The 27,531-nt window shown below is 42.5% G+C and overlaps 1 protein-coding gene across 4 annotated transcripts in view; it reads left to right on the top strand.

The window, feature by feature from the left end:
• slc6a9 (solute carrier family 6 member 9) overlaps positions 1–27,531 on the top strand; it is a 57,023-nt gene that overhangs the window by 25,056 nt on the left and 4,436 nt on the right. For 2 of the 4 annotated variants that reach the window (XM_076744679.1, XM_076744677.1), the window contains 9 exons: positions 15,473–15,629; positions 18,889–19,020; positions 19,547–19,823; positions 22,519–22,651; positions 22,904–23,038; positions 23,131–23,234; positions 26,015–26,252; positions 26,903–27,037; positions 27,135–27,234. In XM_076744679.1, the coding sequence (XP_076600794.1) occupies positions 15,473–15,629; positions 18,889–19,020; positions 19,547–19,823; positions 22,519–22,651; positions 22,904–23,038; positions 23,131–23,234; positions 26,015–26,252; positions 26,903–27,037; positions 27,135–27,234 (1,411 nt within the window). Of the gene's footprint in view, positions 1–1,135; positions 1,197–15,472; positions 15,630–18,888; positions 19,021–19,546; positions 19,824–22,518; positions 22,652–22,903; positions 23,039–23,130; positions 23,235–26,014; positions 26,253–26,902; positions 27,042–27,134; positions 27,235–27,531 lie in introns of those variants that run through there. The other 2 variants (XM_076744680.1, XM_076744678.1) reach the window with 2 other exon arrangements.

Raw genomic sequence — 27,531 nt, forward strand, 5'->3', positions numbered from 1 at the left:
ATCCAGTATTCACACATCATTCGCTCACACTGCAGGCTGTATTTGATGCTCTTGCGCATGCAGAAAGATAGTTGCACCTGTGTGTGTGTGTGTGTGTGTGTGTGTGTGTCTAGATGTTTGTGTGGGGGTGAGCAGCATGCAGGTGAACAGCTTGCGAGGGCCAACAGTTCCGCAGGCCAGTCTCGCGCATCACTTGACAGCCATACCCGATGAAGGCCTACGCACAAATGAACTTGTTAAGCAAATGAGTGAACAAGCGAGCGAGGGTGGAGGGCTGACGGGGGGGGGGCTCATACGGCTGCAGCAGCTTCGGCCAGACCTGCCTTTCCTGTCTGCATACATCATCCATCACTGCTACTCATCCCTCTGTCTCAAACTCTGTTCTTTTCCCCCCTTTCTGTCACTGTGTCTCTCTCTCAAAGAGCTCTCGGTATCCGTCTCTATTTCAGCCCTTCTCTGCACATCTCTCTCATTCACTCGCACTCATGTAATCCCATTGTTTTATTAGAGAACAGCCTATTTCTGAATTGGATTGGGAGATTATCTTCACGATGCTTTGACAGGGTGCTGTCATCCTACGCGCTCCAACAATGGACGGTAGAAAAAAAGACTGTCGAAACAGATTGGTCCACAGTTTAGAACTGAAGCGGTTACCGCAGCTAGAATAATAGATTCATGGTATTTACATGGATCTTGCATGTAGCTACATACACAGACAGGACTGAAAACAACAGCGATAATTGTGGAAACTATGATCATCATTCCTGAAATAAGACAGATCATAGCACCTGCAGTCACATGCATAAGCAGGCTTAATCTCTCATACATGAGCATGTGCACACCCACATGCAGGTGTAGAAACTCACAGTTACACACCCACATCTTTGTCAGTGCAAGAAAGTTTCAACCCTTTCTGATTTCTGACATCAACTGCCCACCCCCTTCCAAGTGCCCTGACAACACCCGACCTTCCTTGCCCTTCTTAGCCCCACCCTCCTCCTTTCTGTCTCACACACAAGGCCACCTCCTCCTCCTCTTCCTCCTCCTCCCTCCAGGCTAGGCACTTTAGGATTCCTGCCTGGCTTGTTTTAAACTATAAGTATCACAGAGATAGAGAAGTTGGTCACACATCAGGCCATTTGAAGGGCTGATGCTGCTCTTCCATCAAGTTCCTCACCATGGAGAAGTATGTCAAGGTAAGGAGCTGGGCGACATCGTGGAGGTTATTACAGGTGGAGGCAGTATGCAGGACCACCAGCATAGAGAGGGGAGATAGACCTTGAATCTTTATGAGCAGTTATTAGTATTTATTTATATTGAAATATAACAATGATAATATAGGGATTATTTACAATATTATGGATGTTCCAACTAAATTTTGTCCTCTCTAAACTGTCCTCTCATTTTTTTACCTGAACGCTTTGCAGGCATGTTGTCACAGCTGTGTGGTTCTATTGATTGTACTGATCGCTAACTGTATTACCAATCCATGGACCAATAACCAAGTGGCTGTCTAGTTTATTGCCTGTTTTAATTAACTAACATGCAGACTGACTGACCTGTTGTTTCAATATTGGAGTTGTCTTTCTTAATTCAACCTGTTCAAATGCACTGCCTCAAGCCTACACTAGATATTTGGCACTGATCAAGTTGACAGACAGAAATTGAATGGGACCTCAGTCAAACAGTACAACAAAAGAATAATTATTATTATCATTAATTAATTATTTGCATACTGAATAAAACTATATTAATTATTTGCATACTGAATAAAACTATCAAGAAAGGGAGTTGGCCAACATGATAATGCAGAGTGACAGAGAGACAGATGTTATCTTGTATATGGGAGGTTTGGATGCATCTTAGATCTCCAGAGCGGTGCTTGGGTAATTCAGTCTCAACTCAGCGGTGCATTTACATCTGTTGCTAGAGTTGTTCACTTGTGTACAGACCCTCAGGTGCAGAAGAGGGCTGAGGTGGCTATTTTGGCACTTTGCCCTGGGAACAAATTTCAAAACATAGTCCCAGATGTTTGAAATGAGCTAAAGGGTTCAGCATGCCTCAAATGAAGTAGTTTGTACAAAGTGTCGTCAGGATGCTGACAGACACTTTTGGGCAGACTCTCCTAAAAATCATGGTATTGCACTGGCTTGTACAAAATAACGGAGGTAGTTGAAGTTCAATTCCTGCAGACTTTTCCCCCCTGCTTGCCTTGCCAGTTGCTACTTGAAATGGGAGCACAGTTGCAAAAATGAAAGCATAACCAATTCCAAATTTTAAAACATTTTGGACGAAGGGATTTAAGATGATGTTCGTCAATCCAACAAGCATTTTGATTTTAAGCGTAATCAGATTAGCGCACAGCACTAGCTTTTTACTGACATGCACACATGGACAAACAGCTGTGAAGTACACAGTATACTTTTCTGTGTACTTCATGTATACCTGTGACTTTAAAAGCTGCATCCACTAAAGAACAGATCACAGCTGAATGATCCCTGGTATGACTAGAATGTCTCTCAAGAACTTACAAATTAGCACAGCGTGACGTGTAAGTGTGGAGAGGTTGAAAGAGGTGACTTAATTTGTTCTTGTGGAACACCATAGAGACATCACATCCAGTGACAGTAACATCACATGTCGATAATTGCAGACGAGCTTTGTGAGTTTCGAGACTCAAAACATTCCACAGTTTTTTTCCTTCACACTCTGCTGCTGACTAATTTACATCCTTTTATACTGCGCTCACTGTTCATGTGCTCAGTTGTATCTTGTGGTTTTGTAATTTCAAAGTATGCACGCAACCAACAGCAATGTGTAGAGTCTTTGTCTACACACAGGAGCACATAGATGAAAGCTAGTATATCAGCAATAAAATATGCATTTTAGTGTGAACTGCTGAGTGACTTTCTCAGAGCATGGAGTGATGTAACCTTCAAGTGACCCCTAGCTTCTGGGTGACCATCTATCCCATCCTTCATCTGACAGGGCTCAACTTTTTCTACTCCTCCTCCTCCTGATCTCTCCTCCTCCTGACACCCCATCCATTGGTTTCAATTAATCAACCGTGGAGGGGGATTTATTCAGTCCCTGCCCAATGGGATCCTTTGGTATGTGGCCCCAATGGTAGCAGGTTGAGAAGCCACAGTCTACACTGTCTTTAGGCCCATTACTCTCACCTCACAGCCCACTCATAAAGAGAGCTTTGAGCAGCCTGTTTTTTGGGGGATCCGGTGGGCTTTTTGTCCCATAATAGCCGAGTGGATTCAGTCACTGCAGACAGACGTGTTTACTAAACTCTGCCTAGGTGGAGTGAGGGAGATTACGTGTGCCACTTTGAATAACCGAGGCCTGATTAGTGTCTGGGGAAAGTCTGCGAAATGACGACATATTTTTTTCTTTTTTGCTAGATTTACAGGAAAGATCACTTGTTATATTACGGTAATTGGTTTATTGGACAGTCTCAGGGGTGGCTTGTGTAAAAGAGCCACTTAAAAAGTTTCAGTTTCTGATTGCATACATTTGCATGTTTTGTGATTTGAATATAAAAGAAGATTGAGCAAAATAGAAAGGGAGGCATGGCACTGCACGAATCACCGGGTGATCACTGGTAAATGGGGTGCATTCATATGGAGCAGGCAGTTGAATAAAACATGGTGTCCAGCCCAATTTGCACTGTTGGATAGAGTTGTTTTTCACATCTGGTATTAAACAGAACTTCTGTCGGAAGGAGACTCAGATTCTGTCAATACGCTCTTTCTTTGTGTCTTGTAGTCAGAGATTCTTCTCAAAATCTCTGCTCTGTTTGATCTCGCTTAAAAATTATTCAAGAAGTGTTATGGAAAGCACTCACCAATAGAGAATACTGGACAGATTTAACTGTCAGAATGCAGCCACTTTTTTGCTTTGCTTCTGCTTCATTAGGACATGTTTGAGACTCTCATTACTTTGTTTGATGTGAGAGAAGTTCATACGTCAAACTGTGTAGCTGGAGTGCAATGAGATCAGATTGCTGGAGCTGCATTTGGAGCTGCTCTTAGGAATGCAAATAAGTCCCTGACTGCATTAAAGGTCAACTTTGTAGTATAACAATCAAACTTGTCCATTACAGTAGAGGTACCCAGTGTTGACACCACTGGAGGTCTTCATGCATCCAAAAATGTGTGTCCAAACTCCAAAAACCCCCACAGATGGACCACCTGGAACCAAACAGGACTTGTTTATTATTTGAAAGCTGGGACCCAAACCTATGCAGAACTGAAAAATGTCGGACCGTAACCTGTCAGGAGACACAGATCTGATCAGCACCAATTTCACAGCTCATGCATTTACAAGTTGCAAGTCTTATCTAATGTACTGTTAATAGCCTTCCCCCCTTTGCCTGCCATGACCCATAAGATATCCCCTTTGCCAAGAAAATTGGTAAAATATATCAAAGTTTTCTGTTATTCCTCTCTTGCTGATTGAAACAGCATGGCTAATCCACTTGTTATTTCATCATAAAAGCACATGCTGTCACAGTGATGGATGACAAACACGATTCATGTACAATCAGCGTTGTAGTTTTATTGCATCTGACATAATAAAGCTAATTTTGACTGTTTGCCTTGTGAATAGTAATAATGATAATAGTATAATGAAGTGTAATTTCTTCTCTCATTATGATCAATGCAAACCTGATCGAGACCCGGTTGACTGTACAGTATAAGCATGGATGGGTCACGAGTTGGGTCTCAGGTCCGGGGGTTTGGGTTGACCTGTGATGACCTCTAGTCACCACATCTCTCACCCTGAGGCCTTCCTCTTTTAAGCAGAAGATGCACGTTGTTGAAGATAAGATCATCAACTTTCTCCATCATCCTGCGGCATCACTTCAACATCACATATCGTGGCTGCAAACCAATTTCCTTGCACGGGGCAATAAATACACTTTGAACTTTAATGTTTGACAGTTCATAATGCCAAAAGCAATATTTTCTTATCCATTGTCTGCCTTGTAACCACAGCTCATTACTGTCTGTTTGAAATGTAATAAATTAATGTCAGAAGGTCGCACATTACACGAGTTTGTTTGAGGATATACACAAAAAAGCAGCTACCTGGGTGTGTTTGATCAGCAAGTCAAATACAGCAGCAAATAAAACTCACAGCAGCACGTGACCATTGTGGATGTTTTTCAGCTTCTGCTCAAGCTATTATAGGACTTTACCTGACAGTGATCTACAGATATGTAGAGGTATCAAAGATGTAGTTAAGTAATAATGAGTGAATTAACCATTAATGTTCTTATCCTAAAATATCTGTGGCTGTTACTAATGATAATCCAGGGTTTGTGCAAGTGGACCAATGCAGCAATGACCCCTTTAAAACATAAGATGCCCCTTCACTACAACCTGCCTGCACCCAGTCAGACATCTTTAAATCAAGTTCTGTCTGTCTGTGAAATTATAATGTTGTAGCTCAGCAGCTAAAGACGAGAATGAGCTGTCAGCGGGATCAGTTAGTTGATATATGATACCTGTCAGTTTAATTGTCAAACCTGACTTACCACCAGCTTGTTAGTTTTTCCACAAATGGAAAACTATACTCAACACTGAATGTAATTCTGCTTTTAAACGTAATGATTACGTTAATGGAAAAGTAATTTAGTGTAATGTAGTTATTATCACTAAATATGAATTGCAGTTAGCTGACTTGTAAGTAGAAACTGATTTAATTATATGTCTGATATATCTAATATCATATCATTTTATTATTATTTTGGGATGCTAATAGGGTGTACAGTGTTCACAGTATCGTTAGTGGATGGAATAGTTACCCTCCAGAAAAGTACCATTTGACACGTCTGCCTCCCTGATGATCAGTGCTAGAGTGCTAGAATGTATAAAACTTTGCTTTAGAGTCTGTGCTACTCTATATGTGCACGTGTAGACACCTGTGTGTGTTATGCATTCAGTATTATCGCCAGAGGGCAACTGTGAGACATCAGAGATGTGTTAAATGATAACAGGGTAATTAGCAGTGGAAATCAGATGTGGAGTTATTTACATGGAAATGCGTAAGGTATATAAATGTCAGTATAAAATCTGATGTTCCACGCAAAACCACCAGCAACCATGTTTGTATTCTTATAACCTTTATTTAAGAATTTTTTAGACACATTTCACCTGACAATTTAACTCCCACCCAAAAAGCAAGTGTAATGACATGTTTTTTTTTTTCTAGAAGCAATTCAAACTCACATCGATGGAGACTTGTGCATGTGCACAGAGAGACAGCTTGCCCTGCGAGTGGGGGGAGTCGTGAGCTGTCAGAAAAATGGCATCGCTCTGTAGGAGGTGTCGCTAAATAAGGTTCTGTCATACAGGAAACGGCACACGCAGTCAGCAGTTGCATGATATTAACAAATCACATTTTGTAGGTGAGAATATGAGGCCTTTGCAGAGCTCTGCACTCTTCTCATCCCCTCTGGTTGCAACTGTATGACAAGTTGTGACGCACCTTTTTAAAAGCCATGAATATGACTTAATGAAGTGTGTAGGAGATGCAAATTACACAGGAAAGTGCTATTAGGTCATACAATTAGTCTTCAGACGTCTACTGCCTTTGTGATACTGTCCAAACCATCTTTGTGTTTTTTAAAGTTCAAAAATCATCATCAAAGGAGAGGAAAGGAAGGGAGAGTAACCTCAAGTGTGTGTATTGCCATAAGCTGAAAGGAAGTTTAGAGTTCTGCTACACTTCAGTGGACAGTGTCTCTTACAGACACAGCTGCAGCTGTCAGGAGACGTCAGTTCGAAAGGTTCGTGCTGCTGTCTGTCAAATTGGTCCTGTGTGTATGTGTGTGTGTGTGTGTGTGTGTGTGTGTGTGAGAGAGAGAGAGAGAGAGAGAGAGAGAGAGAGAGAGAGAGGGTGTGCAAGTGCAAACTCTGTGCAGTCTGTCTACGGAGCTGAAGTGCTCTCTTTGGACTGTGAGAGGAGGGAGGATGAGAGGCAGCAGCGTGGAGAGGAAGCACAGGAGGGGAAAGTGCATCTGGGATAAAACTGAATCACTGTGGCTGTGGGAGCAGAACCAATAACTTATATTTTATTCATAAAATCTTACATTCATGCCAATTTTACAAAATAATGAGGTTGTGATACTTGACACGGACGCTCATCTTGAGTTTGCAGTGTTAGACTTTGCGGTGCTGCTGTCTGTTGTGTGTGCTGCATCAAGATGTTTGATACATGGTCGCTGATGACGCTCATTTAAGCAGTGTTCATAGTAATGACCTGAAGTCGACGGTTGCCTTAATCCTTTCTTGCTTTCTTTCAGCAATGCTGTTTCACTGTCATCCTTTCCAGGTCCACACAGTTATGCCAGGTGCAGCTTCAGTCCTGTAGTCGGTCAGCAGCTCCATCAGAGCAGTTAGACTGTGAGAGCACAGCTTAAGGGAAACTCAACAGTGATATTTCAAGGGTTATGCATTCAAGCTCCCCACCTACAAACGGAAGAGCCTTTATTCCTCTTAAATTACACCTGCGGGCCTTTGTAGAGTGCTACGTTTCTGGGTAAATCCCACTGATCCCACCTCATGTCACTTCCAGTCTGAGCCTGCACAAAACAGATCAGCGTTTCTTTTCGCATTCCCACTTCAGGCACTGAGCTGGCAGTCTTTCCAAGCTCAGCTTAGCAGAAAGAAGAGTCAGGGTCTCTGTATTTTGTCAGCGGCTGTTTGACAGAATAGTGGTCTCAAATAGGCTTGTATCATTTGGGGATGGGGTCATATATCGCCCATTGAAGGGGTGATTGACCACTGGTTTTTCCCATGCTGATATTGAGGCAATTTTAATTAACTTTCTATCAGAACTAAGATCGATATGATCTGTGTCCTTCCGTGCATTTAGAAGCAGAGTGACAAGTCAGTTTTAAATCCTCATTGACAAATCAGCTTCTCTTTTCTTTTCCATGGATCTGACACCCCGCATCACCGATCTCCACATGCCTGCACAGATTTTCATCTGTGTTCCAAAAGAGTGAGGATGACGCTGTGATATTGTCATACCAAGCACAGCTGCACAGACGGCTGTATAATATCCACAGGCTCACCTGGGTAAAGCCCATAACGTTGTCTGTCTGTGACACTTGACTGAGTTGTACATTCTGGCATTTCACTGGAGTGCTATAAAAGCGATACATTCACCCCCTCCTATGCCCACCACGATGACCACCTACTGGCGACCTCAAGTAACCACCATTTGAAGATATGAAAATAGAAACAATCAGTCAACCCTACTCTCAAACCTGTGAGATTATGATTACAGAGTAGAGAATCACTTGCCCCCAATACTTCTTCCCACAAGGATGTACAGTTTGTGCTAAATATTCAGTAGCAGCAGGCTCAGATTATCATGGCATTCATGTTCATCAGAAATCAGGACCGAAGCTGAACTGAGACTGGATGTGAAAAAGTGTGCCTAAATTGGCACAACCCCACCTATCTGCCCTCTTTTTGTTTATTTTCAGATGGAGAAAAGCAGTCAGCTAACTGAGTTCCTTTCATATTTTCATTTCTCAGCAGTCAAACAGCAAAACGATGAGCGATTCAACCTGTCAAATTGTGCAGACACAAATTTCCCATTTGAATTCCAATTTTCCTCTTAAACGCTGTTCTTTCACACTGAATGAGAGCATCACGTAAGTGTTCTGTACCTAATGTTGCTCTCTCTTGGCCCGGGTCGGTCGCCTTTAGCCGCACTGTGCCATGATGATATGTTTCCAACACGGCCTCACAGCAGGGGATCGCCGCATTGCTGTCCACTACAACCAACCTGCAACAGACTCCTTCCCTCAGCTGTATGTTCTGCCGCTAAACTCCATCTGTGCTGGAGACTAAGGAGAAAGCTCTGTTTGAAAAGCCTCTCTGTGTTCAGCTCTCTGCGCTTTTGCCGCTTCTGCCTGAATCTCAGCGGTTTGGACGTTAGTTTCACTCATGTGTTCCTGTTTGTATTTTCAGATATCAGCCTTATTTTACTGTTAACTGATCAATTTCACGGTTAAGTTACTACTAATGATAACCAAACCTTTCCTGCTGGTCTAATTAAGCAGATATGGACGTGTTCTGCCCTCTCTGGAGGGTGCATCATTTTGAAATATTGCAGGAAAGAATAGTACAAACAGACGCATCCACAGAAACCTGAAAAAGGTCGCAGATCTCGTGGTTAGGAGCAGAACTTGTGCACACAACCTGCTCTAAAATTGTAAATATTTATTATGATATATTTGGACAAGTGTTTAGAAACCTGAATCTTCAGACTGGAATTTTTGTTGCAAACATTTGCATAATCAATGTTTGACTGTCACTGAAAGCCCGAGGCACAGTTTTCTGATAATCAGAGCATTAGTCTGACCTCGTTTTCATGTTTGCTATCTTGTCTTTCTTTGAGAGAGCATAGCTTGCCCTGAAGAATCAGCAGTGAACAGCTGTGGCGACAGAAGCAGTACCGGTCGTGAGGAGCAAAGACTTGCAGATTTACCTGCAATTTATTAGCAACAATTATTTGCGTGACACCACTAAGATTTGTAGTGCTTTGAGAAATTGTACCAGATCAGTGATTCGCTCACAGACCTGTCACAAAAATGAACATGTCTCGCTCCAACTGTGTGTAACAGGCTGCTTCCTCTGTTGATTTTATTATAGTCCTGGAGCAGAAAAAGCGAAGTCAGCGCTGTGACTCCAAAGGGACCTTGGAAAGAGAGCAAAGTTGCAAACTAAATAGAAGAAGTGATGGGGGGGCATGTGTGGTCTTATATAAAGCCCAGATGGTCCCAGAGAAGCACGTGACAGAGAAATGGAGGGATATGGAGAGAGGAGTGTCTGTCTGTCTGTCTGACTAACTGACCAGGGGGCTCCCGGGAGCTGACACCACGGGTTACAACACCTGGGTGGAGAGAGGCAGATATCGGGGTCAGTCAAGGGAGAGAGGGATGTCATGAAAAACACAAAGCTCAACTTTTGCCCAGAGGGTTCAGCCAATATGGTGTTTGATACCGCTCTGATTTCTAATGGATCGTGTTGGTCTTCAGCGGATTCAAGATCTAACCCCAGACCCTCTGCATCACCTTTTAAATATCACCAGTCAGTGATGATTTCTGTGTGTTATTTCTGTTGAAGTACTGTGAATTTGCTTTACAGTATTCCCACGTTTCCCTCAGGCTGTTTGTCCACTTAACCTAGTTTCCCATTGAACCAGTTGACAACCTAAAGAGAATACTCCACCTGTACCTGATCAACACGCAACAACATCTTTTCAAGTCACAAGAAACGTGACATGACAGCTGAGGCTGCTCTTGGTGGAGAAATAGCTAGCCATGTACAGCTTTGTTTTTTAGGTTGTTATACTTTTGTGGTGGATTTTTATGCCTTTGTGCTGGTGACAGCCGTGACCAGAGGCGCTATGTTTTCAGGTTGTTTGTCCGTACGTACAATCTCAGGAACACCTCAAGGGAATTTCTGCAAATTTGGCACAAATGTCCGCTTGGCCTCAAGGGTGCATTGATTAGAATTTGGTGGTTCAAGGTCAAAGGTCACTGTGACTACACACAACACAATTTTGGCCATAACTCGTGAATTCATATGCCAATTGAATGATAACATTCAACACTTCTCTGTGGCATCATAACAATCTGCAAAAACGCTTTTCTGTCCGTTATTCAACACCACAACTCAGGAACAGAAGAGCAGATTTTGACCATATTTCACATTTACTCAGAGACTGAGTTGGTGACACTAATCTTGGGTGTCCTCCTTGAAACTGTGCTGATTGTATAGGTCTTTTGAAGGTGTGTGTGAAGCATCCATGTTTTACACTTAGTAGCTTCTTGTTGGCAACATCCATATTTGAAGCACTGTAGTCCACCACAGGCTTCACAAGCATTTGGTTCTGCTGTTATTGAGCTTCAGGTGAATGTCACTGCAAAGCTCTATCAGTCCTCTGTACTCCTCTGGAAAAACAGTCGCAAACAGGGATGCATCGATCCAACTTCTTCCCTGCTGATACTAATCCTGATACTACAGGAGTCAGTACTGGTGCTGTACCTGTCGTCTAAATAAGGCAATATGATATAAAATTTATAATAACATTCAGAACTGCAAGCAATAATTATTTTAATTATTGAATGTCAGAGAGTAGTGAAAAACATCCTGAAAATGATCAATCAATTTTCTAAATATCTGCTGACTAAGTTTGGTCAATCAGTGAATTGACAAATTGCTGTACCTCTGATACCACCGGTCATATCTGGCCAACACCTAATCTGCTTTCTCAAGTCACTATCCGATCCACCGGAAACATGCTGGTCAAGTCTGTGACAGCAAGAATATAAAAGTCTTGGTAACATCACCATGATAATCATATAATCAGCATTACACCAACTATGTTCTTTTATCCTCTTGATTTTTACAGCTTTGAGCTGCGTTTGAAGTGGAAATTGTTTCATGTGTCATTGTTTTGTTTTTTTTTATTTTGTAAAATGCTGAAATTGGCTGCTGCACCTTGAAAGCACGCTCATGAACATTCCATGGTGACTGACTTCATGTGCGATTGCACAGGCGTTCATTAATTAAAACAATGAAAGATGAGCATCAGAGTATAGACCACCTTATCAGAGCTCCCTACAGATTCCCTGTCCTTATTTTAATGCCAATGACAGCAGGAAGGACGCGGTCAGATGCAGTCGAGCCAGCAGAAGCTGTAATTAATGGTCAATTACGATGTATTGTGTGCATGTATTTTTACATGCTAAATATATCAACTGAATTAGGTACAGTGCAAGAACAGAGTGCCTGCTTTTCACTGCAAAAGAACGTCCTCTGCACATGTCCTCTACTTCTTTTGAATTCACTCCCATTGCTACTGAATTTAAAATCAAATATAGTTGACAGTGACTCAACATCAGGTTGAGTTTTAGAGCGTGTACACCGAAGGCCCAGGAGTCATTGTTATTCCCAGTGTTTTCTCTCCTATCTGTTCAGCTCCTGTTCACACGTGGCATTAACATGGTCTTGGGTGATCCAAATCACAAGTGGACATCTCCAAGTACGTCAGGTCACACTTGGCTTCAGATCCATCCGTCTAAGTGCATTGTTGTTTTTAACCAGCAGCCCAACAGTAGGGCCAGGGAGAAACGGACACAATGTTTTTATGCCTAGAAAGAATGAATTTAAGTGTAACGTTTGCGTTTAAATGAAAGCCCAAATAACTAAAATTGTGTTGTAGACAGTGTTTCGCAACGTTCATAATGTTTCTCCTAAATGAATAACTCAAAAAAGTGAGTTATTCATTCAGTTATTTAAGGGGGTCTGGGAGAGAGAGAGAGAGCACAAACAAGTAAATTATACATTTACATTTCAGTGAACTAAACTGAAATGAGACCATGTGTTTCATGTGTACCTACACAGAGGATGTCAGTTGAGTAGGCGGTCCTTCAGTGCGACCCAGGACACATTCACACACGCACTGCCAAAAGAATGTGACCATATGCAGCCCAGACCACCAATGTGGTCTGAGTGATCGGATCTCAAACCTCAGCATTCCTTTAGTGGACTTAGAGTTGTCCACTTGTGACTGGATCACCCAAGATGCATGTTAGCCTTTGTCAGGTTGTAGACCTCAGTCAAGCTGTCGACCTGTGTGTTTATGCATGTGCGTGTGTATCTTCTTCATTCACACACCTGGTTACTGATGGGAAAGTCAGATGTACAAGTTGTACGGCCGAGCGCAACAAGAACACACACAGCTGCACACTGTCTCTGTGCCTCTGATGCTCTTTTTCCTTCCAAAGTCAACTCCAGACGGAGATGTCGTAATGTGAGACCCGCTGCGATGGCGGGCTCTCCACTGGGGGGTTTGCGCTCACGCACCGCTGTGACCACGGCTTCACTCTGAGCATCTCCTCACCAACAACACATGTGTTTGCTGATCTTCCTGTCTGTCCCACCTGCAGCCCCCACTCCTGCACAAAGAAAGGTCAAGGATGCTGGAGAAATGCTCTTTGTTTTGCCCTCCTGACATGCAAGCACAGCCGGACTCAAAGACAAACTACGGAGCTTTGGGGAAAATATGGCAGCTGTTTGTTTTATGTGGTTGTTGCTGTTTTGCTGTCCAATAGTTTTTCTCTCTCTCATTAGTCACGCTTGGCGCTGCCTCAGAGTTGAACTACGGCACCATGGGGGCAAAATGTGGAGGTTGTTTTTTGTTGTCGTGATTGTTTCTGTTGACGTTTTTCGCTGATGAACAAGATCATGCACTCACTACATGTCAGAAACAGTGCGTTCATCTGGGAGAGGTTGTGCTTAGTATGTGTGTGTGTTTGTCTGAGCAACGTGCTTTCCCCAGGACTTAGTGTCCTGCAGCAGTTTCGAAGAATTACTGCAAATCATAGATGTCACTTTATTGCTTTTATATAACTCTGCTGCAACAATAAAGCTGTCAACTCCAAACCACATTATGGGAAGGAGAACTGTTATACCCAACATAGCTGGTAAAACATGACAGCATGTGTTTAAGTTGTCTACAGGCATGTAAAGAAAGGCTTTCTTATTAAAATATGAGTCTATTCATTCATTGAGCCTTTGATAATCAGCCTCTACTATATACAGATAGTACAGGAATGAATGAGTGAATGAGGTATTTTGAGCTGTAGGTCTATGTGTATTTTGGAAGGAGTAACCTGCCCAGTAATTGAAGTTAATAAATAAATGTAATGTGATTTATTCTCAGAGTTTGACAAGGGGAAAGATGAGGCATCTCAACTGCATTTATTTGGCAGAAATCCAAAAGTATATAAGTACAACAGTCAGTGTAGCACGGCACGTGTCTACGGTATCAAGTACATTTACATACAGCGGCAACAGACACATGTGCTTCACAGAGCACACTGCAGCACGAGGCTTTCCTGCAACAAAACCAGCTCAGCTTGTGTTGCAATATGAAGTGTGGAGATAATGTTAGCTCTGGCTAAATGAGACCACACAGAAAACAACATGACAAGAGAGTTTCCCACGCCCAATGTACTACTCTGGTTATTGAATTGGCATGAAATGAGGCTCAACGTTCACAGTTTCTCCTGAGCGTCCCTCAATATGAAATACTCCAACACTGCTCCAGAGTTTGGGTCTACAATAGATGCTACTAGCCACATCAGTCATGGAACATGCTAACATCAAATTGAACAGGCTAACCAGCAAAATAAGAAAGTAAAGCAACATAATATGCCAAAACTTACAGGTTCTAAGTTTGAAGTTGGTTTTGAGCCATGCTCGAGGTGTGGTTTGAAGCAAATCCTGTTTTGTGTTGGCCCTCAAAGCAATCCAAGATAAAATGATTAGCGCATACATAACTTTATAGCTGTTTAAGAGTTTCCCAGTTGTTGTTTTTGTAGGGACCTTTACATGAAGTTAATCCACTGGTTCTTCATTAATGTGAGCAGATGAAGACTTTTGTGTTGAAGTAGCAGTTGCTGTATGTAACTCCAGTTCTATGACTACATGCATAGCCTTCTACCTGCATGTTATTGCTGTTACAGAAAAACACATTTTTAATATGCAGAAACATTTGTCACAGTAATGATGTTACTGCAAAATTCATCGCAGAACATAACGCTGCAAATGAAAACTGTCAACTGTCAATTATCACACAAATTATTTATGTAGTTTTGCAGCATAACCGCCTACAACCCAGGAGTGCAAAACTCCTGAGACTCAAACACTCATCTGTGTGAAGGAACCTTCATCATTACACTATTTCAGTTTGTTGTTGTCTGAGCCAAGAGCAGCAAGGCGAGTCATCTATCTTTAGTATTCTTCGCAAGAGTGTACAAACGATCAGAATTAGCGGTCCTTATTTGCTAAAGCAAGCACAAGTGTCTTCATGTGCGGCCACAGAAACACAGACAGACAGACAGACACAGCTGAGGTTATGCAGGAGGTCAGGAGAGAGGGACCATCTGATGCCAGCAGATGGAGTGATGGATGGAGGGAGGGAGGGAGGAGAGGAGAAGCCTGAAATCAGGACAAGACCAAATGCTTATAAGGCTGTTCTTAAGGCGCTGATTTCACTTTACATCCTGTCTGCTCCAGTGCGCCCACCTTATGCTAGACTTTGGGCTAGAGGAGATTTTCAAGAAAATATTCAGCAACTTTGAGTGCAAGCATGGTTCATGAATAATTCACCTCCACATGCACCCCAAAGATGTTTATTATTTACCATCATTGCATGATACTGATGAAAATGATAATTTAAATACACTCAACATCTGACTTGGCCAATCGAAGCAAGGCCTCCCAGGATGTTCCTCTCTGTAAAATAAGTGTGTCTAAACTTTCCTGGTCCAGTTAATGGACCTGCTGCAGCAGCACCATTCTAGAAACACACATTGCCTTCCTGTCACCTGAATCCACCTCCATGTCTCTCCATGTCTTTGTTACAGAACGGAGCAGTTCCAGGCGAGCCAGTGAAGAAGGATGAAAACTCCCGGAGAGGGAACTGGGGCAACCAGATTGAGTTTGTCCTCACCAGTGTGGGCTATGCTGTGGGTCTGGGCAACGTCTGGAGGTTTCCCTACCTCTGCTACAGAAATGGAGGAGGTATGGATTTCAGTGTAGAGCTGAGCTCATTTATATTGCTATGTTCATGGTTGGCTTTAGTAAGGTTTGAGTCCTTCAAGTATATGAAAAACAGTGTAGATGAAGGGAAGATGAACTGAAACGGATTCTAAACACTGTACAGAAGAAATTTGATTAGCTGACAAACAGGGAAATTTAAGGTACACACAGAAAATCACAATGTATGTTTAATGTGACCCTTACGTCATGAAGAGGAGCCATTTTTCAACTGAACTGAGAGTTTTGCTGTTACTTAGGCAGCAGATATAAACAACTACCTGCTCATTCAGACGTCAGTCTGCTCGAGAAACCAAATGAAAGCAGACAAAAGTATGGAAGCATACAACTTTTCTGTTAGCGGTTGGGTCCACAACCTCAGTACAAAGGTGCTCCTGGATGACTGTTGGTTGTTTTTTGTCAGGGTGAGTAGCTTTTATTGTCCTGTGGATTAACCGAGCAGCAACCTTTGCTGTGCTGAATGCTGACGTTTACATCACGGTTGTTTGCCAAGTTAGCCACTTGCAAAGGTCAGGTGAAACACCACTAAAGATGTGGATCTTCTCGAAACAAGACAGAATACGTTCAGCTGTCTTATGTGAAACCGTTAACACTGATTTAACGTGTTAGTTGTTCTGATTTCCACCATCATCCGACTCTTGTATTTTTCACCCTTATGAGCAACAGCATTTGGTACTAAATAAAAGCTCCTCCAGGTTTCTTGGTTTGATCGATCTGAGCAACCGTAAACGATGCAAAACATAACCATTTTGGTTGCATGTTATAATGTTTCCTAAGAAGAAAATCACTTCTGGCCCTCCATCTACAGTTTGTGCCATAGCAAAAGAGTGACATGTCGTCATCTGCAAACAACCTATTGAGAGGTTAATTCATCCATTGGGCCTTTGGGATCCAGGCTTTCATGCTGCTGTTGAGCACTGTTTTCATGTTGTTGTTTTTTTTAAAATATATATACATATTTGCCTTGAACAGGAAGATGTCAGAGGGGATGATTAAGTTGAGTCCTGAATGAATAACACCGTGTCTTCACCAGATGTGTAGTTAAAGTAGACAACTAGACTTGGAAACATGTAGACTATCTGTAAGTAAGGAATTTAAAGCTCTGTGATGAAATGTTTTTGACGTAACTGCTGTGGCTTATGTGTTGTTTAGGTTCACTGGTGCATATGGTTGACTCTCAGCAGCGCTCACAAAACCAAGCATGTAAAAACAAGCCTGACAAGAGTATCTCCTGTATTGTATTTATCATATAAATTTAAAGATAGTGACTTGAGGTATAATGTGTATTTATATAACATCAGACCTTCCCAGCTTGCATTATTAAACAGGCCAGATGTGTCAACCATATTAGCCTCACCTCTTTTACTCTTAACATTTGATCATGTTCAATCTGATTGAAGCTTCAGTTTTAATCAGTGTAGCTGTCTTCACCGGACGCATTACGGCTCACTCTTGATGTGTGCAACTTCTGTCCAGAACATCTTTGTGAGCATCTAGTCTAGTTTTGCGTAACTAGATTATTGTGTATTGAGGTGTGAATACTGATAAAATGTGTGTGAGTGTATAGAATGCATCCAGCTGCTGCTTGCTGTTTCCGCTGACGTGCTGCTTTTGCTATGCAGCCGCTCTATAAGAACATGATGAGAGCAAACAGTATTCAAGCTCTGCTGCTGTTAGTTTGTTTGGAGGCCCCTAATATCTAGTGAAATTGATCTTAAAAACAGTGGATGAAACAAACTAAAATGTGTTTGATGGTACTTAAGAATCTGCTGAAAAAAATACCAAAGTATAAAGAAATGTGGTTAGTTTGGTCAAGGTCCCGTAACTCAGAGCCTCAGACCTTTCCTTGGCATCCTTCCCACTTCAGTTCATATGTTTGTGCTGCAAATATTTGGATTAGTGTTATACATGTAGAGGGCCTGCACTCCCACACCAGAACTCAGTATATTTAGGCAGTACTTTAGAGCACACACAGCTGCATATAATGCGTAGTGGACAGAGGAGCCGAGCTTTACCAGCAACGCACACGGAACGATATGGTTTTGGTATTGTACGGTATCAGCTGGTTGCACTGACCTAGTTCGCATACAGACTCTCATAAGAACACACAAACACACACAGACATTCCCTCTAGATGACTGTCTGGTTCCTGGTCCAGTCTGAACCACCAGAGAGTTACTGCATCAGTGAACAGACTCAGCTGCACATTCAGTGACCTCTCTGCTCACTCAGGGGAGGTTACAATGACAGATGAGGTTTATGGTATCTTTTCTTTTTTTATATATATTTTTGTTCTGATCACATGACATGTATTTAATTTAGAACAGTGTATATGGCATTTTCCTTCAGTGCTGCATCATATGGCAGTGCAATGTGTATATATTTTTCTGATTTCTAATTACACTATTGTATTTAATAAAAACATGGTGTAACATTGTTTAAATAATATGCCAGCTTTTCTTTGTCAGTTGATGAGTTGGTGAAGTTGGTACATTTTTTTCCTTGGTTCCATCTCTTTTCACGCTGAAAAAAATTCAAGCACTACAAGCCATGTGAGAACATTCAGTTCAGTTATTGGTCAGCTGTTGCTGGGCTGGGAGCAAGAACATAGTTTTACATTGTATAAGTCCAGGTCCAGCCTTGGTTCATTATCTGGCTAGTTGCTAGTAACTGTTAAACTGCCAAGCACACCTGGCTACAGGAGCTGTTAAGATCAAAGTTGGAGTTCACCTAGTAGTTGGATGGGATTGAGGTTGGATTATGTTCCCAGCACAAATTGACTGATCCACAGCTCATTTGGAACCAGACAGAGACCACCTGATCTTGGTCTGGTTGTTTGGTCAACAACAAGGTTTGATTGACAACCTTCACACCAGCCTAAACAAACCACACTAACAAAGCAAACGCAACATCTTTTAACTGAATGGTAAGTTGTGAAACCCTTCATGTCTGACCTGTCAGACAACAGCATAGGATGTAACACATTGTATATGCCTGCAAGGTTTCCCTGTTTACGTCTGGACACAGCACAAAATGTCCTCATATCATCAGTAATAAAGCACTACAATTACATAAATCAGCCTTCTTAGAATCCCGTTTTCTTTCCTTCAGACACTTTTGTGTGACTCATTATGTGTTCTCATGCTGTTCATAACCAACTTGGAGATGTAGAACAAAGACCAAACAGGGACTGAATGTCTGTCCTGTTGTCTCTTCCGGCCAGGTGCCTTCATGTTACCATACTTCATCATGCTGGTGTTCTGTGGCATCCCCCTCTTCTTCCTTGAGCTGTCCTTCGGTCAGTTCGCCAGCCAAGGGTGTCTGGGAGTATGGAAGATCAGCCCTATGTTCAAAGGTTAGTGTCAATGTGTTTGTGTAAACTGCACGCAAGCACAACCATATATGTGTTTGTGTAAGGTGTGTGCAATTACTCTGGTGATTTTCTATCAGTCATTTCAAGATAGAGAAGTATCTGAAAACAAAAATATCATAATCTGTTCCATCACCCAGCTTTGAGGTCATCTTGGTCGAAGAAGAGTGATAGAGTTGTTGTTGTTGTTTTACATGATAAAAGGTTGAAGTTTGAGGTTGGAGGTGAATTCATTAGAAATGACTCATATTCAGCAGCTTGTTGCCATGTTAGATGTGTTGGCAACAGAACAGTGAGGATTTACCCAACTACACAATGCTTGTGTGTTAACAAACTTACTAAGTTTCCAGTTTATCAACCATATAAAGGTAAAATATGTAGGTTAGTACTTCTATTGTAAGGATGCAGCCTCTAGCAGGACGCTGACCCGACATGTACAACTCTGTTACTTGTTTTGCATTCAAGTCCTGATGTTCTCCCTCTGTTTTTTTCTGTCCTCTTCCTCCATCAGGTGTAGGCTACGGAATGATGGTGGTGTCCACCTACATTGGGATCTATTACAACGTGGTCATTTGCATTGCCTTCTACTACTTTTTCATGTCTATGACAAACCTGCTGCCATGGACTTACTGCAACAACCCCTGGAACACACCGGACTGCAGCGGGGTGGTGAGCAGCAGCCACCCGCTCAACGCCAGCCTGGCTAACGCTACCACAAGCCTGGTAGCCGGGGTCTCTGAGGTGGTCAACCGCACCAAGAGGACCAGCCCCAGTGAGGAGTACTGGAAGTAAGTCTCAGAAGTACATCAAGGACATTTAATGAGTTAATGACGTGAGAACAAGTGATCATTAAGCAATTCTTTTCAGTATTGATCACCAAACCCAACAAGCAGAAGGAAAATTATCAGAAGAGTGACCTCATGTAGTTTTAGTCAAGCAAGGATCTGTTTGATAGTATTCTTTGTTATGTAAGTTTTGTTATGTACGCTCTCAGTTTTCTAGGCCTATCGTACTTGACACAGAGGTCAAAATTGACTTGTACCTATAAGATAAGCTTGCACCAAACATGCCTCATGCCTCAAGCATTCAAATATTTGAACTAGATTTGACTGGAAGTGCAGCAGCTTCTGAGCAGTGTGGGGCCAGTGTCATCAGCAGTGACGTGCATATTTCCCATATTACCATTGTTCAGTGTTTGGGACAACTCATGGGTTCCATTTTAATGGTGAAGCCACAAAGCACTCACCAAATCAGAGCTGAGCGCTAAGTCATGTATGTAAGGTCAATGAGGGTGTATTCAAGTGCAACTGCTATACATGGTCGTATACAGTAGGTGCAGCTGCGCTGTGTGAAATATGGTGAAGTGAAATATAAATGTTTTGATTGGTCATCCTCTCAGATATATTGTACATCTGGATGAGGGAAGAGAGGGACGACTTTCATTTCTCAGGTTGTCATACCTCAACCAGCAGAGTGCAGAGCTACTGTATAACCAACCAGTTTAATGTGCCAGAAGCACCGAGGTGACGTTTAGTCACACTTGACTTAACCAAGGTCTCTACAGTGGATCATCTTGTACAATGGCTCTGCATTTCACATATACATCCATCCTGCTGCTTTCAGCTGCCTCTAAGAATTGAATCAACTATAGACGAAGGCTTTCAGCAGCTGATATTGTTCTGAACTAAGACTTCTTATCTCAGTACAAACAGCTTTGCCTTTTATATTTGTGTTGAACTTGTATTTCGTATTGAAATGTGGACTGCTCGAATGTTTAATCAATTAATTGTTCAGTATCATTTCTTAGTTGCTGCAGTTTTCCATCAAGGATCTGGTTTGCTGACTGATAGAATCAACAAACCATTCATGTACAAACAATTCACCTGCTCCTTTAATGTCTACTCTCAATATCAGAGAGCCAGCTTTCACCAAAATACTGTGACTTTCCCTCATGCAGTCATATCTTACTGCATGTGTCCGTTCACTTTTGTGCCTTATGTAATGCTCAGGGTGTGAAAACACCAAAGGTGTGGGAAAAGTACCGTTCCTTTTAATGTCAGGACATAATCCATGCATTGAACGGCACTTACGGCACAACACTGTTGCTTTATCACTTTATGATCAAGTGCCAGCAAGTCTTATTTCTAGTAAGGAACACACCACATTTCAGCTTTTTTTTTATCACCTTATTGTTCTTTGGGAAAATCCACTACAGATTAAATGAGTGGCATTCAGAAGGGTGTGTGTTTGGCTTATCCTGACTAACAGTTTATTCTCTTTACATTGGCAGGCTTGAACTGTTTTAGTCCATTATGCATTTATGCACAATCTGGTGTTCATCCCACAACATCATTATTAATGTTGCCCCAGGACCATCACTGCAACTGACTACTTATGTTTTTATGATGTTGCAGCTTTTGACTCAAACTGAGACTGAAAAAATACACACATAGGAGAACTGAACCTTCTAACACGTGATCTATTTTAACCCAAACCATGATTATGACCTTGAAAAAGTCAAATAGGTCCAAAAGTAAGTTAACAACATAGAATAAATTCCACATGGGACACAAACTGTGGTCTCCCAGGTGAAGGTCCTGTCCGTGAGCCATTCATCCACCACCCACCTGCTCAGTGTGTGGACTTTATCACTGGTTGGTCAGTTGCAATGATGGTCCTGCAGCAACATTAATTATGATCTTGGAACAACACCAACATGGCAATGACAGATAAGCATTTATACCACTGAGACCATCACACTTCAGATGCTCATGTAACAATCCTGAGCAAATCCTTTCAAAATCTCTACATCTATGACAATTAGCCACATTGTTGGAGCAAGTACCCCCCTTTCTATGTTTATACTGACAATACTGTAATGATTTGAAGAGAAATATTACTGAGGCAGATGAGAAGATGCGTAGGTTGTTTAATTTACATGAAGATATTAATAATTATTGTCAGTGTTGCGTGCATATAGGTCCAGTCATTTAGTATAATTCCCATTTGAAATAAAACCCTTAAATGGGATTTCAGAGCAAACAATGTTTGGGGAATCTAGTGCATCACTTTTGTGACATATTGTCTGCCTCTGGGTCCCATTTCTTGAGTGTTCAGAAGCCATATTTTCATTGCTTCTGCCTTTAATTGCTTCTGAGTGATAGAGCGTTACAAGACACAAAAAAGCCAGTAGCAATAATACAAAGTAATAATACTACAAAGAAGAAATTTGCTCTGTGGAAGGCTTTTGGCATGGCTATCAGCAACACTTGCTTTGAATGAAGACAAATGTCAGTTTAAAGTGAGATGATTTTCAAGTGCTGACAAATTCTGTTTAGAGGCTCTGCAGGAAGGAGTGTTGTTTACTTAGCTGACACTGATGTTGATTTTTCATTGTTTGCTGTGAGAATTAGAAATTTATTTCTCTTGTTAAAGAAAAGCAAACCTAAAGTCTGTCCCTCTCTGTCTCGCTCTCTTTCTCAGACATTATGTGTTGAACATCTCTGATGATATTGGGAACTTTGGAGAGGTCCGTCTCCCTATCTTGGGCTGCCTGGCTGTGTCCTGGATTGTCGTCTTCCTCTGCCTCATCAGGGGTGTTAAATCCTCTGGAAAGGTCAGCCTCACTCTCTCTCTCTCTCTCTCTCTCTCACACACACACACACACACACACATGCATACTTACACATAGACACCAATGCTTGCACACATGCTAACACAGGCATAATATTCAAAGTGTGTCTATATTACATTTCTCATACATTTTCCACACTGTACACTCTCCTGTCACTCTGGCAGGTTGTGAAACACCACTCGTTTCAACTGACTTCACCACTTGGTCTGATTATCTGTGTCTGTGTGTGTCCAGGTGGTGTACTTCACAGCCACGTTCCCCTACGTCGTTCTGACCATCCTGTTCATCCGTGGCATCACCTTGGATGGAGCCATCAATGGCATTAAGTATTACCTGACTCCACAGTGGCAGAAGGTCCTGGATGCAAAGGTATTCACTCACATAAACAGGCAGATGGAAATACAAATGTTTTTGCTGTTTCTTCTTACTGCTTCTGACTATACATGGGTTTGTTTTTGTAGGTGTGGGGAGACGCAGCGTCGCAGATCTTCTACTCCCTGGGCTGTGCTTGGGGGGGGCTTATTACCATGGCCTCCTATAACAAGTTCCACAACAACTGTTTCAGGTGGGTGTTCCAGACTATGGACATAAAAAGCAAAGTGGAAACACACTTTGCTTTGCTTTCTTGCTGAGGGTTGAGTGAGAATATTGATGTCACTCTCATGCCTGTGCGGTAAATATGCAGCTGGAGGACAATCAGTGTGGCATGAAGACAGCAAGGCAGGGTCTGTCCAAAGGTGACAAAATCTGCCTGCCGGCACCTCTGAAACACCTGTGAAGATGTCAAGTATTAAAACAACCGGTTTTGATGGAGTGTTTGAGCCGAGGAATTTCTTGCCTTCCATGACTTCCTGGATTCCTATTGTCAATGTGTTTTCCAGCCAACCAGAGGCCAACTTCAGGAAGTTACTGCTGCCAACTGAGAAATAGTCCAACCCCCCATAAAAACAAGCATGCCAGCTTTACACCTAGATTTTTATGTATTAAACACATGAAAAGCAGCATGGCAGTTAGTGAGCATTAGAAGTGTTTTAATGCTGAAGTCTTTTTTTTTTTTTTTTTTTTTACCTTTGGACCTAAGCTAGCCACTTCCCCCTGCTTCAAGTATTTGTGCTGATTTAAGATAACAGGCTCAATAAGCAATTCCCCCAAAAATGTAAAGTATTCCTTTAGGAGATCAGCTGGCGGTAAAAAGTCCTTCAAATTGTGTATATACTAATGTTGCTGCAAAGCCAAATGAATACATAACATGTTTACTGAACAGGTTGGCTTTCCACAAAGACCATGGTGACCATGCTTCTTTGAATTTGTACAGTTGGACTTTGCAAAGCATTAATGAGGCTATAGTTAGACCATAATCCTTAAAACTGAAGTCCCAGGATTAAGATGGCATACAATTACAATGTGCCGGCCTGCCTCTGCCTGTGTGAATATGACCGTGCTCTTTTTGCATCAGGCTATGCCACTGCAATGTTTCAGCACCACAGACCACCACCTTATTATTTGCACTAATTAGAGCAGCTAGGCAGAGCGAGCGAGAAGATGAAGAGGCCTAGGAGAAGAGCAAAGATGAAGTAGAAAGAGGAAAAGGGGAATGGGGACACCAAACCACATGCTAGTGAAGGCATCAGTACAGAGGGAAGAGACAACCAGCGAGAGGGAGAGGAGAAGCTGTCTCAGGTTGTGCAGGGTGTATGGCCGCCCCCCCGCCCCCCCCAATGAGTCAAGGCTAGGGAGTGTTGGAGAAAGTGAGAAGAGGAGGGTGAAATAGTCAGGATCCAACTTCAAGGTTACAGGTCTAAAAAGGGAAGGGGGAGAAGGTGAGATAAGGTGGGATGGGAGGAGGAACAGAGATAATGTTTTTTTAGACTTGTGTTAAGAGGCTAGTTGCACTTGGTTGTGCTTGTATGCGAGGGGACCGAGCGGGAAGCTGAGGAGAAGGTTAAGATGGAGGAAAGGGGACATAGGAGGAGATAAGGAGAGAGGGAAAGATGTCATTTACTCCCCTGAGCTTGTCCACACATGCTGACAGAGTGAGGGCGTCGGGGGTTGGAGGGGGCGAGGAGAAAGGCTGAAGATATAATTTGCTCCTCTGCCAGGAGCTCGAGGTTGTGCTATCTGAGCACACAGCTGTACGGCGGCCTAATCAGCTTGTGTTCTGCAGCTCCGTCCCTGTGGAGTCAGTCTCTGCACTCCTGTAACACCATCAATTGGTGCACATGCAGAAGTGCAGCGAGTGCAGGACTGAGCAGGGGCCTGACTGCTGGTTTGAGGAAGGGACTGGCATCAAAGCCTTCAAAGACATCCTCTGCGATAACTCGAACAGGAAGTGTGAGGAAACAAAGCGCCGTGCAAACACACAGTTCCCCTGTTGAGTCTGAGTCAGAGTGAAGATGAAACAGGTGCTCCTCAGAACAAATACAGCAAACGCCAAGGGAAGAAAAGGACCAGAGCACATCGCTTTGCTGCCTTTAATGGAGCAAACAGACTAACGTGTCAACACCACTGTGTCTTCATCTGAGAGCAAATCATCTCAACTCAGAGAGAGGAAACTCTGCTCAGGTCTGATCTAAGGGTTAGACATCCCAAACAGACTGCGAGCTCTCTCTGATATGACTTCTATCTAAATATTAATTCAATCACAAACAGCGGTCCTGGACCAGCAAACCCATTCTTCAAATTTATGTTTCTATTTTATGACATTTTGAGCAATCATCATAGGCTGCACATAGGCTTTATTTTTATTGCCATTTTTGTGTCATTGAGATGAAAATCATAGCAATTCTGCTGTGCTTTAGCAACCACAGATAGTTTGAGCAACATTTTTCATGGATTCACATGCCGCTGTGTGATGGAGTCACATTTGGTCATTGTTTCCTTGAGCCATGAAGACAAGTAAAAAAGTTGTCATTTGCAATGGTCTCATGTAGGAGTTCATGCACCACATCAAAGACAGCTCATCAGGAGGTGTGGGCAGATGAGCGTTTAGCAGAAGAGTATCAGTACTGGTATTAAGATCAGCGATTCTGGCCTGGATCTGCAACAAATTTTGTGCTATCACCCACCCACTATTTGTTTGATGATGCAGGAGGGGGGGTGGAGGGAGTGTCACCACTGGGGGAAGAAATGGGGAACATTTTCTTTTTACTTGATTTTTGAATAAATTACAGAACATGATCATCTTCTAATTTAAGCGAGGAGTGTTAAACTAACACTCTCAAGAGCACATCCTTTCATTGATAATTATAGCTTAAAGTTTTCTCTGTGTGCAGGGACAGCGGAATTGACAGCAAAGCTGGATGCGCTGGTTTCAGATTTTTTTTCCCCTCTGTTTCCTCCATACAGGGACAGCATCATCATCAGTATAACCAACTGTGCGACCAGTGTGTATGCCGGCTTTGTCATTTTCTCCATCCTGGGCTTCATGGCACACAACCTGAACGTCCCCGTGTCAGAGGTGGCCGACCACGGCCCGGGCCTGGCCTTTGTGGCCTACCCAGAAGCCCTCACTCTGCTGCCCATCTCACCACTCTGGTCGCTGCTCTTCTTCTTTATGCTCATCCTCCTGGGACTGGGCACTCAGGTGAGGCTGCACATTGGCTCTGCATGCACCCAAATCTATACTCAGGTCTAAAGATGCCAACACTTTAATGTGAATTATTTGTTTGATAATTTAAAGCAGGCTCATGTGGGCCATTCAGATTCTGATTTAGGAGCAGTCTGGCCTCTCTGTTAAGGGCATATCTAAATATGTGGATTGAGTTTACATGCCGCGGTGTTCAGCTTGACAGATGTCTATCTTAAAAATGATGATGGACAGATGTTGTCTTTAGTCTGAAGTTGTGTCTGTGGCACATGCTGTCCACAGCTCCATGCTGATGCAGTAAACAGACAGAGTGAATTCAGTAGAATAAGAATCAACATGAACTGCATATATCTGCAAATATCTCAACAGCTATTGGAAGGGAGGCCATGAAATTTGGTACAGACATTCATAGTGCTCAGATTATGAATCCTGCTGACTTTAGCGATTCCCTGACTTTCCTGTACCGCCAACATAAGGTTGTAATTTGTGGTGTTGAGGGAAATGTTGAGGAAAACTGTTAGATGAACTGCCATAAACATCCTGCCCACTGATAAATGTCCTGTTCTCATCATGTAAGAAGGAATTTGCTGTCCAATCTAATCTCCCATTTAACTGAATCCACAAACCTTTTGCCTGCGTCCTTGCAGTTCTGTCTGCTGGAGACTCTGGTGACAGCTATTGTCGATGAGATCGGAACAGACTGGATCATCAGGAACAAGACCGTGGTCACCCTGTCGGTGGCTGCAGCTGGATTCTTACTGGGCGTGCCACTCACGACACGGGCAAGTCCCAGACACACGCAGATTCATGTGTTTGAACGCAACTTGTTTTCTTTCCCAGAGATGTGGTTTTGACTCATTTTCTGTTTTCTGTGTGCAGGCAGGAATCTATTGGTTGCTACTGATGGACAACTATGCTGCTAGTTTCTCTTTGGTCATTATCTCCTGCATAATGTGCATCTGCGTCATGTATGTTTATGGTAAGGAGGGAAACAGACTGAACATCCTGCATTGCGAAGTGTTCTTTAACTGTATGTTGCTCTCATGTGAAATTTATGACAAAAGCCTTGCATTTCAAAGAGAAAAAACATATTCTCAGACAGATTAACATTATCATAAATACATAGTCGCTGTGTGGTTTGTAATTTTGTGTTTATTTCTGGTTTGGTGGTGTACTTTTCTCTGGAGATGATTGGCCTTATGCAGACATAATGATTCCATAAAGAGGCAGTTTCAGCACAGCCGTAATAGAGCGCGAAAGGAAAAAGAAACATTTC

Source organism: Chaetodon auriga, chromosome 12 (assembly GCF_051107435.1).
Source record: "Chaetodon auriga isolate fChaAug3 chromosome 12, fChaAug3.hap1, whole genome shotgun sequence".
NCBI lineage: Eukaryota > Metazoa > Chordata > Actinopteri > Chaetodontiformes > Chaetodontidae > Chaetodon > Chaetodon auriga.